General features: G+C 33.0%; 1 protein-coding gene across 7 annotated transcripts in view; it reads left to right on the top strand.

Moving 5' to 3' along the window:
• Window positions 1–18,633, top strand: part of Lama2 (laminin subunit alpha 2) — a 582,198-nt gene that overhangs the window by 241,848 nt on the left and 321,717 nt on the right. For all 7 annotated transcript variants that reach the window (XM_047557822.1, XM_047557827.1, XM_047557826.1 and 4 more), the window contains exons 9-10: window positions 1,552–1,651; window positions 5,851–6,011. In XM_047557822.1, the coding sequence (XP_047413778.1) occupies window positions 1,552–1,651; window positions 5,851–6,011 (261 nt within the window). The remainder of the gene's footprint in view (window positions 1–1,551; window positions 1,652–5,850; window positions 6,012–18,633) is intronic.

Here is an 18,633-nt window from a genome sequence, read left to right as displayed (position 1 = left end):
TAAATTTTATCCAATAGAAATTTTTTGTAATAATACAATATAAAGGTGTGCTTTGTTTTGTTTCATTTTACTGTCCTGACAGTTCCTCTGGATAGAAAGCACTATCTCAAATTATTTACTCATGTACTCTTGTTCCAGCTCCAGTTTGAATGTCCCTTTTTTTTGGAAAACATTACTTGACTTTATTGTGTTATGTTACTATCTTCCTCTTTTCTCAATAAGGTTCTGTTTGTGAATCTTTTTTATCACTTAGTGTATTTTCTTTAGCCAGTGTCTTTCAGATCTGTAACTCCTGTAAGGTCCTTCCAGGCAGAGACCATGACTCTTGTCTGTGCTATGCAGTTCTTACTTCATAATGGGGGAATGAATGAATGAGTCTAGAGCAAACAATGATTTTGAAATTACTCTGTAATCTTAGCTGATTCATATTCAATCACATTAGTAAACAACTCTGATTTTAACATGCTGATTTATATTAGCAAATGAGTTTCCACTAATAAATTAAGCTTAGTTATAAATGTATAGGAAAGATATATTTTATTGGAGGAAAATATTTACATAGATGTATATATATTTAGTAGCATTTCCATATTTTCTTGACAACTAATTTAGGTATTTTTATTCTTTTCCTATTCCATCTGGAAAACAAATGTTTCTCATATTGTATATGAATGTGGTCTCGGTTTGTTTAATTAAAATATTCTAACAGGAAAAGCTAGTGGTTATATTAATCATTTAATGCATGCCAGATTCTTATGAGATGTTTTATATATTATTCCTTTTAATTTTGATTTATATAACATCACTGTAGTTGTTTTTATTACCCTCCTATTACAAGAAAGTAAATAAATTTCACAAGGTTTCACAGTCAGTAAGTGGTCACACTGGGATATAAGCTCAAGTTTTCCTAATTAAACAGTCTACATTGTTTCCTCTCAGGTTATGCAGTCTTCCAGAATTCCAAATTTTAAATTTAAATATTTAATACTGTCTTTTTTTAACACCAAATATAAATTTGGATTTAATTAATAATGCCATGATCATCATCAAAAAAAGTTCTTGAGATACAAGTTGTGGAAAAACCTTTACATTGCCAAATTTGAACTGTTGCAATTAAAAACAAAACAATCAAGAAGCCCTCATTATGGAATATATATTACAGTATACCCCATAAATGTCATTGTTATTTTTCTTTGTCATGATGATGATACTGTGGTGATAAAAGAGATGAATCCTTAAATGTCTAGCTTTTAAAGATTCTTTCTGGGATTTTTCTCTACAAAATTCAGTAAAGGATAAAAAGATGACATTTTATGGTAAAATGTTCATAACTGCTGAGTATAAGTAACAAATAAGTGTATTATATCTTCTTTACGGAAAGAGTTAGAAGAACTTAACTTTAGAAATGGCAAGTATACTAATTTCTTGTAATTTTTCTCAAAATAATTTATTCTGTATTATTGAAACTAATTTGTCCTTTAAAGTTGTTGAAATGAAAATTATTGGTATTTTTATTACACATGATGAAAAACATTTTAATTTTTTTGTTAGGTATCGCCAAATTATCCAAGACCATGCCAACCTTGTCATTGTGATCCTGTTGGTTCCCTGACGGAAGTTTGTGTCAAGGATGAAAAATACGCTCGCCGAGGTGAGAGCTGCAGAGAGCCACTGTTCTCAGGAAGGCACAGGAAAGGCCAGCCTCAATCATTTTCAGAATGGCTTGCAGTAAATTCAACTCACATGATGCACATTTTTCAATTTATCAATGAATCAGTTTTCCCTCCAGGGACCAGTTTTTTATCATCTCAAAAATTAGTTTTAATGTGTAATTATAATCCTTTAAAAGCAAGATGAGTTTAATCATTTATTTAAATATATATTTATATATGGACAAATATATTTATGTATATGTATGCACATATATTTGTGAATACACACACATGCAGAGTTATGTGTCCCTTAACAATGGGCATAAATTCTGAGAAACTTGGCATTAGGTGATTTTGTTGTTGTATAAAAGTCATAGAACTTACTTATACAAACTAAAACTTTATCAGACAATATAATATTATGGAACCACTAAATCAATAGTATGTGGTCTATCCTTGGCCAAAATGACATGCAGTGCATGACTCTGTGTGAGTGTGTGTTTGTGTGTGTGTGTGTGTGTGTGCTTCAATGTGAAGAAAATAAAGGATATCATATAGTGAAATGTAAGCAATAATACAGAACACAAGAAGTGTACATAAAGAGCTATAAAAGGTAGTAGTCATGAGTCAAAGGAAAGAGGCTGATACTCATTTAAGCCAAATACGTAGGGCAATAAAATTCACAATGAACTCCAAACATCAAGAAATCAAATGCCAACCTAACTCCTTAATATAAAATGTTTGGGAGCTACTTCTAGGGCAGTCATTTGCCAAGTTTAAGTGGCAAATTCATAAAATGTATCTGGAGACTGTTTCTTTATATCTCAAAGAGTGAATTCTTATCTTCTTTGGAGAGACTGAAATAAATCATGGATACAATGCAGGTTTTTTCCTCTAATGACTTTAGGGTAAAGAGACTTGCAGTGTTTCTCTGGTACAGTTTAGCCTACCTGCTTTCTTTATACAACTGCAAGTTTATCTAGTCAAGCATTATATAGGCAGTCTTAAATCTTCAAGGATTAAAAACTGATATGTTTTAATATTTAGATAACATTTATGAAGTTGGCAACAACTAAATCACAACATTATATTCAGCAATATCATTTAGAACCCCTTATCTTTTTATAAGTGTATCATTGTCATAAAATTATTTTTAAAAGTAGGAAAATAACAATACAATTGGTAATTCAGCAGAAATACTGGTATTAACATTGGGCATTGCTTTATCATAATGAATAGAGATTTTTTATAATGCTTCTTTTTACTTTACATGAGTTTTTTTTTTTCCCCCAATCACTAAAGCCTTCTCTGAAATCTGGTTTGAACACCTAAATAATGTATTAGAACATGGTTGTACCATAATTACTTACACACTCAACTTCATATAGACATTTTTTCCAATTAGTTTGTGTTATACTCAATGATTTAATGAATACCATTGTATATAACTAATTTGAAATCATTTAAGGACAATTTATGGTATAATAAGTGATTTAAAAGGAAAGGAATAAAATAACTGGCAATAGTGTCCTCATTGATCTCCTTACCTCCAATCTTCTTTCCAAATTTAACCATATTGAGTTTTTTCTCCTATTCAGTTCCTGTAAGTTAATTCCAGCATCTAAACAATATTCTTACAAGTACTTTTGTCAATATACCATATTCCATATTGATTCCATATGAAAATGCAATGAAATGTTTGTTATACCACCTCCCTCCTATCCACTATCCATATTTGTGTGTGTGTGTGTGCATGTGTGTGTGTTGCTGGGGATTGAACCCAGGGTCTTGTGCTTGCAAGGCAAGCACTCTACCAATTGAGCTATCTTCCCAGCGCCCCCTGCTATATATATTTATAACACATTTCTTCAAAGTAGCTCCATTATTTTAAATAGAAAGCTTAAATATGTCATAATCGGTTAAATTTTGACTCTTACCTTGAGGTCCTACAATGACAGATCAGAAAAGTACTATCCTTACACGCTGCCTGGCAAGGTCTGTCAGTTACATATTTATCCTTTCAAAGATTTTACCAAGTTGTATTTGACTTTAGACCAGTAATTAATTCTTTTTAAAATGTAAGTATAATCAAGATTGGTATTATTATCATCAGATGCGTATTATTCAATACAGACCTAAGTTGTAAAATTGGTCACATACTTGTAATATACTTCACCTTGGTCTGATTTCTTGATCTCTTTAGGAACAAGTCCAAGATGGACTCTAATGGTTTGAACTACTTTATCAAATTATGTTACCAGGCAGTAAAAGAAAATATATTACACTGTCTTATTGGCATTAACTTGACTACTAATAAAATACAAACGTTTCTTTTGTGAATTATCCCTTTCCTTTATTTTCTGTTAGTGTAAGGTAGTTTTTAAGATTTTTAAGAGTTCTTTAAATATTAAAAATAATATATCCTGTTATAAACAATTTCTGTATCTCATATTGTTAAGAATTTCTAACATAGAGTACTTAAATAATTTTTATATACACAGTTCTCAAAATTCAGATAATCTTCTTAGCTATAATAATGACACTGTGAGATTATGTTTTGGATGTTTTTCTATTGGATTTCTAACTAGTCTTTATAATTTTAAAGCTATTGTATTCCCACATTAGATGGATGTATTTATTTTCTTCATTTATCTGGTTTAATTTTCTAATACCTAATTTATTAATCTATCTGGAAATGATTCGGTAAATTTTATAAGAAAAGTTTCCATTCATATTGTTTTTGAATAATCTCTTTTATTTTCCTGATATTAATATTATCTCTCTAAACATATTCACTATCTTTACATTCTGTATATATGAGTAGTGCTCATTCTGCAGTTTGTTTTTTCTACTCACTCTTAATCATAGGAGTTTCATTTTCTAACACATTTCATAAGTACATGTGTGTTAGTGTTGTGACCTGTGTATGTGCATGCATGTGTATGTTTCCTAGTTTGCCCTCTCAGAAGCCTTGAATTTATGAGATTCTCTGATAAGCTGGGATTTTTTTTTTGTTATTGTTATTATTGCTTTTTTCCTCTCCTCCTTTTCTTTTTTTTTTGGCATGGACTATATTGTATTAATTTGCTCTTAACTTTTGTGAATTTTGAAGGTCTATTACTTGTACATATTTGTTTTGCATTTTTCTATTTTTCTAATCAAAGATGTGAACAGCAGGCAACATCACTGATGGTATTACTGAAGAAGTTTCTAAGGGCATTCATGGGGATAAAAATTATCTTTTCTTTTTCTCTGTATAAAAAAGGAATTTTATTTTATTTTTTTTTATTTTTTTTATTTTTTATTTATTTTTTTTATTTTTTTACGTTTACATAGGGTAATGATGTTTATTTTATATTTCCCCTCCCCCCACCCCTCCCACCCCTCCCACCCCTCTTTTCCCTCTACACAGTCCTTCTTTCCTTCATTCTTACCGCTCTCCTTAGCCTAACTCTAAACCTAACCCTAAACCTAATGCTAGCCCCTCCCACCCCCCATTATATGTCCTCATCCGCTTATCAGCGAGATCATTCGTCCTTTAGTTTTTTGAGATTGGCTTATCTCACTTAGCATGATATTCTCCAATTTCGACCATTTGCCTACAAATGCCATAATTTTATCATTCTTCATTGCGGAGTAATATTCCATTTATACTTATGTCCAAAATATCCATTTCCATGAATACTTCCATTCTTTTTTTCAATAATATGACCATGGTATTGTCCTTAGACCATCACTCTTAAATTGTTGTCTTAAGTACCATATTTTCATTGCCAAGGACTTTGCCCATCTTGTGTTTGTGTGACGGGGCAGGTTTTATGATACATCAGGATGCACAAGTTAGTGCTTGTCCTTCCCAATGTAGTTTCATTAGCTTTAGAATTTGTGGAAATTACTCCCTGATCATTGTTATAATTTTTCTGAAGCCTTGATAGATGGTTTATGTAGTAAATAGTTTGAGAGTTCATCTGTTTCTCATTCTTAATCTCTTGAAAGTTATCTAGAAGTTGCATATTATCATAAACATAGCAAACTTCCATTTAAACTCTGTACCCTTTAGCTATAACTTTATTGATGTACAGCAAGAATCTAATGTTTGTGTCAAAATCAGCTTCTAAAGATTACTATCAGTAAAACTTTGAGAATGAAATTATGCATTTGTTTTAAAAATATTGATATGTGGTGCCTCTTCCCTTAGGTCTGGCACCTGGATCCTGTCATTGCAAAACTGGCTTTGGAGGAGTGAGCTGTGATCGGTGTGCCAGGGGCTACATGGGCTACCCCAACTGCAAACCCTGTAACTGCAGTAGCTCAGGGAGCACAAATGAGGATCCTTGTTTTGGTCCCTGCAATTGCAAGGTACATAGATTATTCCAGTAATGTTCCACGGTCAAGACAGAGGTGATTTTCCTTGGCTTCTCTGTTACGTCTGCTGGCATTAAGCGATTGTAACAACTTCTCCTGTAAACATCCTACATCTATTCTATATGTGGTACTTCTGTAAGGTCCAAAATATCCATTTCCAGGTTTACTGCAGCAAGATATTTATAAGTCACCTGTCATTTGTCTGAAAACTAGAAATATACGTAGGATAAATCACCTTAACAGTCTGTGTCATTTTATAACAAAAGGCTTCCCCCATTACCCTTCTCTCTGATAATTTTAAAATACTCTACACAGCACTAGAAATAGCAGTCCTTTAAAACTACAATACACTCATATCTATATTTTTGCCTATAATTCTGAAACTATTTCTATCAAGGGTTTCATTCTGGATTTTTAAATAATCCTCTGAATTTTGAACCCAGATAGGTCTTTATATTCTCACCATATTCAGTTGTTCTGTTTAATTACCAAAAGTATAAGAAGACCTAGTGGAATTGATTAAAGACTCAATATTTTCTCTCAAGAGTACTTTTAGAAATGCAATTTTATTTGTTGTACATGCTCAGCTAATAGCTCATCATGTACACTCCAAGGGATACATTACACCTGCAGCTTATACCCATAGAAGAAACAGAGGGGCATGGTCAAATCTGAAATAAGACAGATTTACATTATCTATAATAATCAGCTTCATAATGTTCTGATCAGGGTATAGCTATGTTAGCTCAGAGAGTGAGCAATTCTTTTAAAAAGTTACCTTGACATAATGATACAAGAATGAAAATTATTTCTTTTTTCATTGTTTTCAATCATAGATGGAACCTTACTAAAAATCCATCTTTTACTAGTTTATTGGTCTTTTCTAGAAAACTGTAAAATATCACATGGTAATAGCTGGTAGATGTATATCCATGTATTTTATATATAAACATTAAGCCATAAAATACTAGAAGTACTAGACAGTGAGTGGTTGAAATATTAATTTTAATATTAATATTAGTAGCAAATATTCATTTTAATACTAGTATATATGTTTTGAAAAGCATATCTAAAATATAAAGCTAAAAATTATAATGGTTGTATAGAAAGTATCTATTTTATCTGGGGCAATTTAGGTGTCTATCTTGGGCTATTGAACTTAAGACCACTTGGATGATTTGCTGTCCACCCAAGTAAGCAGAAGTCCATGAGGCCATGGTAAAGAGTTGTCATGTACTGGAATATAGTAAATTTTCTAGATTTAGTACATTTCACTACAATGTTATCTGAAATGAAAAATTGCTCTCATAGACCAAGGTTGGATAGCAGCCTGTGAGTGATTGCTTGCTTAAGGACACTTCCCCTGTCCATCCTGAATGTTTTTGGGGGCCATCCTCCAGGCTTTTAGTGCCTCTTCACTGATACGTACCAAAACAAATTTTGTGTGTGCTTTATTTTATTTTTCCAAAACTTCACAGAAATCTCTAACCTTTACCACTTGCTCAAATAAATGACAGGTAAAGCTAAGCTTAAAATCGAAGAGAAATTTCGTAAATCTGTAGCATACAGGAAATTAAACAGGAAAAAGAAAATGGAAGCATTTTATACACCTGCAATTTACAGACTGATGGTCTGGGGTGCTCAAGGAAAGAGTCACAAAAGTGAGGGAGGCAGGCTGCATTTTGTTCATTTTCAATGAGAAATCCATCAGGCAGGCTGGAATAAGAGAGCTGCAGTGTTAGAGAGCTCCCAGGGAAAGCTCCTTGAACTGCATGTGCCAGCTCTCTGCCCGACTTAATGTTGTACTGAGAAGTGATTACCATCCTAATAAGAAAAATGCCTCCCACGAAGACACTTGAAGCTCTGTGCAGACAATTAAAATGCACAATAAATAGCAATTAAGAAATCATAAAAGAGATTGAAAAATTAAGTAAATGGCATCATTAAAAGAAATGTCTTTCAACCATATGATATTTTAAATAGGAGACTCTCAGTTCTTAAAAACAATTTTGGGGGCTAAAATCTTGTAGAAATCAAATTTTATAAAATATCTACATAATTATGTAGATCACAGACTATATGTTCTAGCAAATGAATTAGATCACAAAAATATAACAATTATACCACAATATATTATAATGAACTCTATCACAATGTACATGCAACATACTATAATTAAGGCCCTATAGCCCCTTCTTTACAGGAATAATAAAAAGCTAAGTATTTCAGCAAACTACACATACAATTTGAATACTGAAAGGAACTTATTAATGTAGAAAGGAAAATGATATTTCCTTCTGTTTCTTGAAAACATGATTTGTCACAGTGTGTCAACTGATCATTAAAACAGCATGGACCAAGAAGCTATTTAAGAAGCAAAATATTATTGGAGACATAAATTCAAATAAATTATAGATTTTTAACTGAATAAGAAGACTATATGTGTGTGTATTCATATGAATACACTATTGATATCAAAGTTAGTAATGTTGAATAAGTATTTATAAATAGAATAAAACTTACTTGTAAAATAATGTCTCCAAAAGTATCATCTCCAATGTGAATATTAACATTAAGAATATTAATATTAAGAAACATTTACACACTTATTTCCCTATACTATAATATAATGAGAATTTTTCATAATTTTCATTAGAAAGAAATATCTCACTAAAGTATGAAGATATTTTATGAAAATGCTTCTTTATGAAGTCTTGAGAATAAATGTTTTTTCTACTGTGAATTTTAATTAACTGACACTTTAAATGCCAGACTGAGTTTGCGTGAATGCCGCCCTTCCCATTTCTGCTATTTTAAACACATAGATATGCTCCATAAACGTAGCAAATAAATTTTAAAACATTTAGATTCATTAAAGAAAGGGACATTTCTAGGCATCAGACCAAGGAAGGAAATCGAAATTGAGCATAAGTTCAAGCAAAACTTAGCAATGAATGAGTGGGAGGTATGAGGTTAGTCTCGATAGTAAGATGGTAACTAAAGTTTGGGGGTTTAAAGCCCTCAATAGGACTTGACAGTAAGATTTGGACCCATAGATGGAAAATGGAACTGAATAAACATAAACAGGAACTCTGGCAATGCTCTCTGACACCGAAAAGGGGACCAGAAAACTCTGCCTGCAAACCCGGAGAGGCAGCTTTCTTTAGGATTCTGGGTGGTGAAAAATTAGTGCCTATCTCCAGACCTGAGTGCCACATGGGAATGGAGTCAATCTTATTCTCCCTTATACGACTGAATTCTCCAATAAATCAAGCAAGTGGTTTTCCCACAGGAAAAAGAAAACAGCTTCAACTAAAAATGAGTTCACCATAAAGCAGCACAGTGCACAAGAGGAAAATAACTACAAAGGGAAATTGGTAGCCACGAATAGCAGAATATTTGTACACTAAAATCTAGAAAGCATAGTATGAAAGAAATCATATAATCATAAAACATGTAACCCCATTTTGTCATGTAAATCATAAAACTAAAAATATGTTAAAATGTACCATCATGAAGATGTGATTTTAAGATTAAAGAATAAACAAATAAGGACTAGAAAAAAATAATATATAATAGGATCCTATCTTAAAATACAAGAATAAACTGGTTTAGAAAAAAATTTTAAAACTTATATACTCATTGAAAATGAAAATTCAGTCAATAGGTATTTTAATCAGCCTTTCTTTGCTGTGACTAAAATACCCAGTAAGAAAAACTTAGAGCAGGAAATATTTATTTTGGCTCAAACCTTATTTGGGTATCAGAGGTTCAGTCAATGGTCGGTAAAGTCTATGCGGGCCCAAGATGAGGCAGAACATCATGGCAGATAGGTGTGATGCAGGAATGCTGGGATGCTCATGGCAGCTGCCAGGAAGCAGAGGGAGAGAGAGCAGAGTGGGGAACAGGCTACAGTGGAGGTGAACCCTTCCAGGGCAGGCCCCAGTGACCTACCCCTTCCAGCCACACCCCACCTGCCTACAAAGTACCACCCAGTCAAAGTAGGTTAAACTGATCCAATCATTTTACCTCTGAGCATTCCTACATTAACACAGGAGTTTTTGGGTGGTACCCCATATCCAAACCATAGCAATAGTTTACGTAAAATATTAGGTACTACTAGATAGAGAGTAGGACATGTAGTCTGGAGGAAGTTGCCTACAAAGTAGTATAGAGAGGTAAAGAAATGATTGAAATGAAAGAAAAGATTGACAGGATGACAGAGTTCAACCTAATTTTAGCAGGGATTGCCAGAGAAAAGAGCAGATGATATTGAGTAGAAACAATATTCAAGAAATGATATTCAAGAAGCAATATTCAAGAAATAGCAAAGGAGAAAAGAGTAGTCAACAAAGAAAACCATACATCCTAAATTTGAAGAAATTAAACAAGAAACCCACCAGCAAGGCTCATAGAGAAAACCCAACAACCAGCAGGACAAAGAGGAAAATACTAAAATTAGACATGAATATATTGATTTGTGAATATTTACCACTAATATGCTTTCACTGAAAGAAATGCTAAATGAAATATGTACTTCAGTAAAAAGAATGTTAAACCCAGAAGGGTTCTATTAGATTGCAGGATACAGGTATCAACCTATAAAAAACTGTAGCATTTTCTTCACTGTAGTAACAAAAATATTTATAATAGCAATACAAGCTTTGTGATACCTAGAGATGTTTTAAAAATAGAGATAATTTTTAAAGTTCATTGAAGAATGTAAAATAAAATGTTAAATGTTAGAGATAGTTGATAGTACCAAATACCAGTGAAAATCTGGGGAAATAGAAATGTTTACCATTGCTAATGTTAAGGTGGATTATTACCACAATTTAGGAAAACAATGTGGCATTATCTAGGATCTTTGAGATGACAAAACCCTGTCATCCAGGACACCGCATTGAAACATTTACCCTTAACAAACCTCTTAAATATATGTTCAAATAAGTTTATAAAAGATGTTCAGTATAAACCTATTTGCTATAATAAAGAGAACAAAAATATCCAAATATCCAGATATAGCGAAAATAAGTTGTATAGATGACCCTTTGTATCCATGGGTTCCACATCCCCAGATTCAAACAACTGCATATTAAAAATATTTGAAAAATATTGTACTGAACATGTATAGATGTTTACTTGTAATTATCCCTAAACAATATAATTACTTCTATTGCATTACATTGTATTAGGATTTATAAGTAATTCAGAGGTTTATTATATATAGAAGATTGTGCATAGATTATATGCAAATGCTTCATGAGTTTATATAAGGTGTTTGAACATCACTAGATTGTGGTATCTTGTAATCAATCCCCTACAGATAAGAATGAACAATGAGTATTCATTTAATCTGATAAAAGAAACAGTTAAAGTGAATGAAATAAGTCTACATGTAAAAACATTGATGAATTTTAGAAACCTCAGATAAAGAAAACAAATGCCATGAAGTTATTATTTATGTAAAGTTGTAAAACAAAATAATTATACATTTTTGTGGACCCTAGAGAAAGAAAACATAACAGGACTTAGATGAGGTTCAACCTTCTACTTAAAAATATATCTGAAACATGCATGTAAAAAATGTAAACCTTGATTACCTTTAGGTTGTGGGTCATGGATATTATTTTACATGTAATTTTATAATACTTTAAAATAATTGATAATTTAAAATTTCTATAATTAAAGGTAAAAAGAATTCTAGATTTAAAAGGAGGTGAATGAAATTCTTAATACAACTAATATCAACCACACTATTATTTTAACACATAGGATTTCTTTTGTATCCTTGTTTGGACAATAATATGAAAGAACATTATCCTCATTTTATTTTCAAATATGAAAACAACAATAACTCAAGACAAAAATAATCTGTAAAGTTTTATACATTATTATAAACTTTGAAATTTCTGTCTCTTCTGAATTATAAGCCCATCTCAGACAGCTGAATCTACTGAATAGAAATGCTCTCTCACTCCGGTGTGTGTTTATTTTAAGTACCACCTGCTAGAAATTGGCTCTGTTTTAGTTTGGTGCTATATTATTCATTCAAAGTCAGTTGGGTCGCAGAATGTGATAAATAATACAAGCAGACCTTGATCTGTGTGGGAACATTGACTTTTATTTTTATTAAAGACTTAGTAACAGACTAGAAGTCAAAGCGTTATTTTCATCTTGTTTTGCTTTGTTTTTTGATAGTTCTTTTCATTTAGTCCCTCCTACCCCACAAGACTGTGTGATCTGGCCTTGACTGACTTCTCTAGGATGTTCTTGAGCCTCAAACATCATCTTCCAGTCTTGCTCAAATTCCTTGGGTCACCAAGTCTTTTGTAACTCTGCAATCTTACAGGCAGACTGCTTCCAGCAATCTCAGCTCTCCTCTTCCTTCACTTAGCCATGTGCAAGGCTTAGTTTTACCTTCACTTTCTCAGCAAAGCTCTCCCAAGTACATCAATAGAAATTAGTCTGCTGCCCAATCGCTTTCTCACTGTCCCCCTTTATGATCTTTTCACAATTTTCAATCCTATCTTATGTCTTTCTTACCTCTGGGGATGACAGGGGCCCTATATAATTTCTCCATCGTTACATAACAAGAAGGTAACATAGTGATTACACATGAGAAAAAAAGAAATCTTTAAAAAATTGTGCAGTTCGACAGTTCCATTTTAGTCTACTAAATGGTGTTACTGAATCTTTCCTAACTCTCCACAGATGTAACTATAACATTGAAGTTCTGTACAAACATAAATTATAACCATAAATACCTGCTGGATTACTTTTTGGTTGTTCATATCCCTTTTCTCAAGTACAGATAAGTTTTAATTATCCTTCCTTAGTAGGATTTTTATGGTGTGTTAACATCGTTTTTGGTTTGGAATTTTCCTCCTCTTTTTCATTTGTGTACAGGAATGGTCACATCATTTAACATGTTAGATTTAAACCCTAGGCATCTTTACCAAATACCTTAAATGTATGTATTTGATCCTGAATTTCAAATTGCGAACATAAAATTTTTAACATAAAGACTGCATTCAAGAATTTGTCTTGCAGCGGCTACAGTTCAAATATTAAAGTTATTTTGTTTTACATTGACAAAACTATCCTTGACCAAAATTAGGCCCCTCTGGGCCCTCTTATTAGACCTTATCTTTGGGCCTTGTTCTCAAGCCTAGCCCACTTTTAGCAAGAATCCTGCTAGTTTAGTGCATGGAGAATTTCCACTCTTAATATCTGAACACACTGATCTGTCTTCAACAAGAATTATGTTAGATTGATTTAACAAAAATGGTACCTACCTTTGATGTTTCCTCTCAGTAATTTTCTACCCACTAACCTTTCCTGCTTCTTGACTATAAATCCCCACTTATCTTTGCTGTATCAGGCATGAAGTTCAGTTCTATATTTAGCTCTCTCTTCCCCTATTGCAATAGTTTCTGAATAAAATGTGTTTTTATTATGTTAGATACTATATGGCTATGGGTCTTTTGGGTAACATTGAAAGCTCAGCTTGTGAAAAGTAAAAACTAATTTTCATTTATTTTCTTCTTTCCCTAACCCACCAACTATTTATTATCTAGCCTGGGAACACTGTGTTTAGAGTAAGCACTCAACAAATACTGCTAATTAACTAATTATCCTTCCATTTGTTAACTTCTTTTAATACTAGGAAGCATTAGAATGAAGGCCATAATGGAAGAAAACGTGTAATTGACTATACACCCCCAAAAAACCAAGTGGGGCTACAAAATTCCTGAAGCAATTATCATACACACAAAAATAAATCCTTAAATGTCACTGCAGATATTCCTGGTGACTTTGTCAATAGAATTCCCAGTTGATTAACGATCACAGATAAGAATGCATTGCAGAAGTTGGACTTCATTTATAACGAGGCAGCTTCCTGATAGAGAATACAGGAAACTACTGTGACTCTATTTCTCCAGAGAGAAACTGTACTGGGGAAACTATGGCAAAAAGAAATTGATGTTAGCTCAACAGAATTTGACTCTAAGAAATCAAAAATAAAAGAACTTAGTAAGTTTTTTCTAATGTAGTTTTCTTTTCAGGGGAAAGAATACCAAGGAAAGGAAAGCACTATAAATGTTTTGGTAGAATAGGCCATAACATATTTAATTAGACCCTCTGCTAAATATGTTCAATGCAAATATGTGTCTGCAGCACCCATTTCCCCCTAAGGGAATGAAAATTGGTTTTGGAGTGACGAAATATATTTGTTTTATGTAGAAGGCAAACATATTCACAAAATACATCTGTACATACAGTGTATCTATAGTATTAAAATTTCATGGGCAATTATTATAAAAATGAATAAACGGGCTTCTTAGGGACATGATAATGAAAAATTTGTTGAATAAACTGAGAATACTGGTCTCAATTAAAATGGTATTTTATTATCAAAATATATAGGAATAAAAATATTTATTATTTGGATTATTTACAATGAAAAAATGTATTATTATTGACTTATATTTAATTTTTAATGTAATCAATTAGAGTAATGCTCTAGAAACAGAACAAGTAGAATATTGGGAATATCAATCTCTATATTAGAATTCTGGAGCACTTGGAAATTGCCCTATTTTATAGGCTTCAGTGTGAGAACTGTCATTGAATCTGTACATCAGAAAGAGTAGTGAATTTGAAATAGGTACGATATTAAAATAAAATGACTAGAGCTACCCAGTGGAAATGTTAGTTTGAGTAGAGCCCACTTTGTTTAGATAAAGGGTTAAAATATGTTTTTAAAAATGTATTAAATTATGTTAATAACTCTTTTGAAAGTTGACCAGTACAAAGAAGTGACGGAATAGTTGTCAAAAGGAAGGATAAGTCTCATAATGATTAAAATAGCATCCAGACTGGAAGTTTTTAAGTCTCATTCTCCTTATCAGATAGATCAGTTATACTCCCACTTGAACTTCTGGGACTGAATGATGGACTCTGCCAACCTTTTAACATAAAAGGGTAAACAAATAACAAAAGTAGTGGTTTTACTGTTTTTGCATTTGTTTATTTATTCATTTCATAGCGGACTTTGGTAGGTACTCATGCTGGGAACGTTCTAGTGGATGAAGTTGCAGTAGCTCATTTTCACCTTGCCATGAAAACCTTGGGATACATGTTTGCTCAACTGGGTGGTTTTTCTGCCTTACTTTTCCTTCAGGGGCATAGAGGACTCTGGTGGCAGTCCAGAGCACATTCTCTGAACCCCTCTCAGAGCAGCGGGTTCACATCTGTGCACTGCTCTTAATTCCTCTGTTCTATTCCTCTTGAAGGAAATTTTGTTTTCCCTCTGATATCACCTACCAGATCACATAGAGTAGCTGTAATTTGATGAATGAATGAGTCATACAAAGAATAAACCAAGAAGAGAAATAATGTGTGGGTTGTTTATTAACAAATTGATATTGAAAGCAAACAAAATTCAATTGCCTAAAGAGCTCACCCATAAAGCAAATGGTTCACTCTCAAGCTAAGAATCAAAGCATCAGTCCTGAGTCATTCGTATCAAGAGGAATCTTCCAGGAAGGAATTAGGAATGCAATCAGGGCCTGAGTCACAGATGACAATGTTGATAAATCAGAGAAGTTTTGAAAAAGCAGTGGTACCCCTGGAGACCTATAGAAAGAATTGGAATCAGAATGCCAAGATCACATTGATAGCATAAAGGTGCTAATTACATACATAATTGTGAAAGACATTATAGAGGGGGTAAGAAACTTGTACCTCTATGAAGGTAAGCACAAATGGCTTGAAACACTATACTCCTGCCTTTTAATTGTGCTATTCTCTATTATATAAAAGTACAGTGAATATCACGCTGTAATGTTCTCTAGAAATCACCATTTAAGGAAAAAATACCTTATTTTTAAAAGAAAAATCCTGAAGCACAATCCTCTAAGTAAAAAATTATTTAGATATGCAACCAGATAGACAGTCTTTTGGGGGAGTTTGTTAAAGAAAGTAGAACTTGATAAGAATAGTTTTCTACATATGTATGTTGATATGTGTTTAGAAAGAAGACTTTCAGTGATTTCAAAGATTTTCTCCCTGATTCTCCATCTTCCTACAAACCTCAAATGGCCCTTTAAGTAGACCATGAGGAATGATATAAAAGCAGGTCTTATATACATCATATTTATTATTTAGTTGTAGTTCAGTATTTGCAGTAAAGTCTGAGAAAAATCAAAGTCTACCAGTTTTGGATAGTGAATCTACCTAAATCTTATTAGGAACATTAAAAAAAAATCTCTTGACAAAATAAATTTACTTAGTTTCTTTAAGCAAGAGTGGCACAGGAATCAGGCAATACTCAAAATCAGAAGAGATTCAGAGAACTCTGCACCCTGATGTGGTCAATAAATATTAGAGAGACAGAGAGAAAGAAGTATACAGAAACAACTTGATTGCTTATTTCTAGGCATTTGCCTTATTTGAACACTGTCTAAAGAGTTGGCAGCCTGTGATTGGCTTAAGCTCACCTGTTTGTGATTGGCTGAAACCCATTTGTTACAATGAATATACTCCTAAATCAGGTTTTCCACTTGTCAAAACATTAAGTTGCATTTTATTATGCAGGGACTCAAGGTACAGAGACAGCCCCAGACAAAATTTAATTTAGCAGAAACTATTACTCACTATAAAGAAAATATAAGGTATAGACTCAGGAATAAAAAGTGGGAGTATAGATTCTTAAAATTGTGGCATTAAATAATATGCAGTACAATCTTATGTAAGATTCTTGCAAATGCTGTAAAAGATGACAATCATTTGTAGAGGGGATTGAATTGAACTGGGTATGGAGAGAGCAGGATTAGCTTGAAGATTTGTACCAGGATTTAAAATATATCGTCCAAAGATTTTTCAAAATAAACAAGGTGACAAATAACCACTTGGCGACATGCTTTTATAGATGCAGATATCCTACCTACCATCACTAGCATGGTGTGTCAGGGACCCCAAGACCACCCTCAGTTTGAATGATTTGTCAGGGGAATTCACAGGCTCAGAAAGCTTTTATATTCGTATTATAGTTTACTACATGAAAGGTTACAGATTAAAATTGCCAATGACGAAAGATGCATAGGGAAGAGTCCAGGAGAGACCAAGCAGTTATCTTCTCCCAGTGGAGGCACACCAAGGGCTAAGTTCTTTGTGCAACAGTATCTAACAACACAAAAGAGTATTGCTAATTAGAGAAGTTCAACTAAGTCTTGGTGTCCTGGACTTTTACCAAGGGCTCAGTTATGTAATATATAACCACCCATATGACCAACCTGAAACTACCTAGTCTTCAGTACCTAGAGTTCAAAATGTACAGCACGACCTCAGGGCCTCCGAATGACCAAAGCCAGGCATTCTCCATAGTGTTCGCATAAAGTATTTGCTGTGACTCTAGAACCCAGGCATACAAAGGTTTATTGGTTATCTTTCCATGACATAACAATCATTATAATCTGCAGGGGTTGCATACCCTAGACCTGAGGTAACCCACTACTGCACCATATAGAGTGAAAGGTTTTGTTGTTCTAATGATTCACATTTCTTAGATATTTTACTCACTACTATTGACCTAAGTCCCACAAGTCTACTGCTATTGATTTATGTCCTGCTGAAAAGTCACAGATGACTTACCAAGGGGAAAGGTCATGTCCATGTACCTTAGGATTGCCTTTAGGATCCATTATCTAAGGGTAGAGACCCTGGATTGCAAGTACCAATAAAGCTTCTAGCATATCGGAAGTATTCAATGTATTTGTTTTGAAAGAATAAATAATGAATGAACCTTCTACCTTTTATACTAATTCTTGTTTCCAATCTTTGCTAACATGAGTCTCTTGTTCTATCTCTGCCAACAAGTTGAATTCTTTAACCAGACTTCAAGTTTAGGTGAAATTTCATGCAGCTTTAAAACCTCCTGAAGTCCTTGCAGCAGAAATTAGTGCTTTCTCATGTTATATCCATAATTTAGTTCACTTCTGAGATGCAGTGACCATATTCCACCTTGCATTAGAGTTGATTGCGAGTCTATTTTGGAAGTAAATGCTGGCTCTTTAAAAATGGAGGCCTTGACTCACTCATCTTTCCGGTACCTAGAATTTATCCCCTAATGTGTTGCTTCAGGTTATCAAATTAAACTGAATATGCAATTATTTAATCATATTTTCAAGGTCAGGCTACTAGGCTAAAATGAAGCTAAAGAAAATGCAACTAATGTCTAAAATTTTCTAATTGTTGAACTCACTCTGAATCTCAGAAAAGTGGTATTATTTTCTTTCAAATGAGAGTAAATGAAAAGTAGATTAGAGCAAGCACGGAAGAACACGGTGTTCAGAACAGCTGTCCTGTATCCTCAGCAGGAGAAGCAGAATTATAATTATAGCTATGTTTCATCCTTCTGCCTGCATACTCTTTTGAAGATGCCCTCAGCTTCCGTGCTTTGGGGACTTATTTGTCCCTTTAGGTCTGAAATTAGTTTAGTTACTTTTTCTGATATCACCTCAAAATATCTGAAACCTACCTTAAAAAATTAAAACTTGTAAGAATGTTAATGCATCACTTCATTTGGTGTGCATATCAGATTGTACAGTTT

The sequence above is a fragment of the Sciurus carolinensis genome, chromosome 7 (genome assembly GCF_902686445.1).
Source record: "Sciurus carolinensis chromosome 7, mSciCar1.2, whole genome shotgun sequence".
Classification (NCBI taxonomy): domain Eukaryota; kingdom Metazoa; phylum Chordata; class Mammalia; order Rodentia; family Sciuridae; genus Sciurus; species Sciurus carolinensis.
The sequence above is the reverse complement of the archived record's forward strand: the minus strand, read 5'-3'. Positions and strand labels throughout refer to the sequence as shown.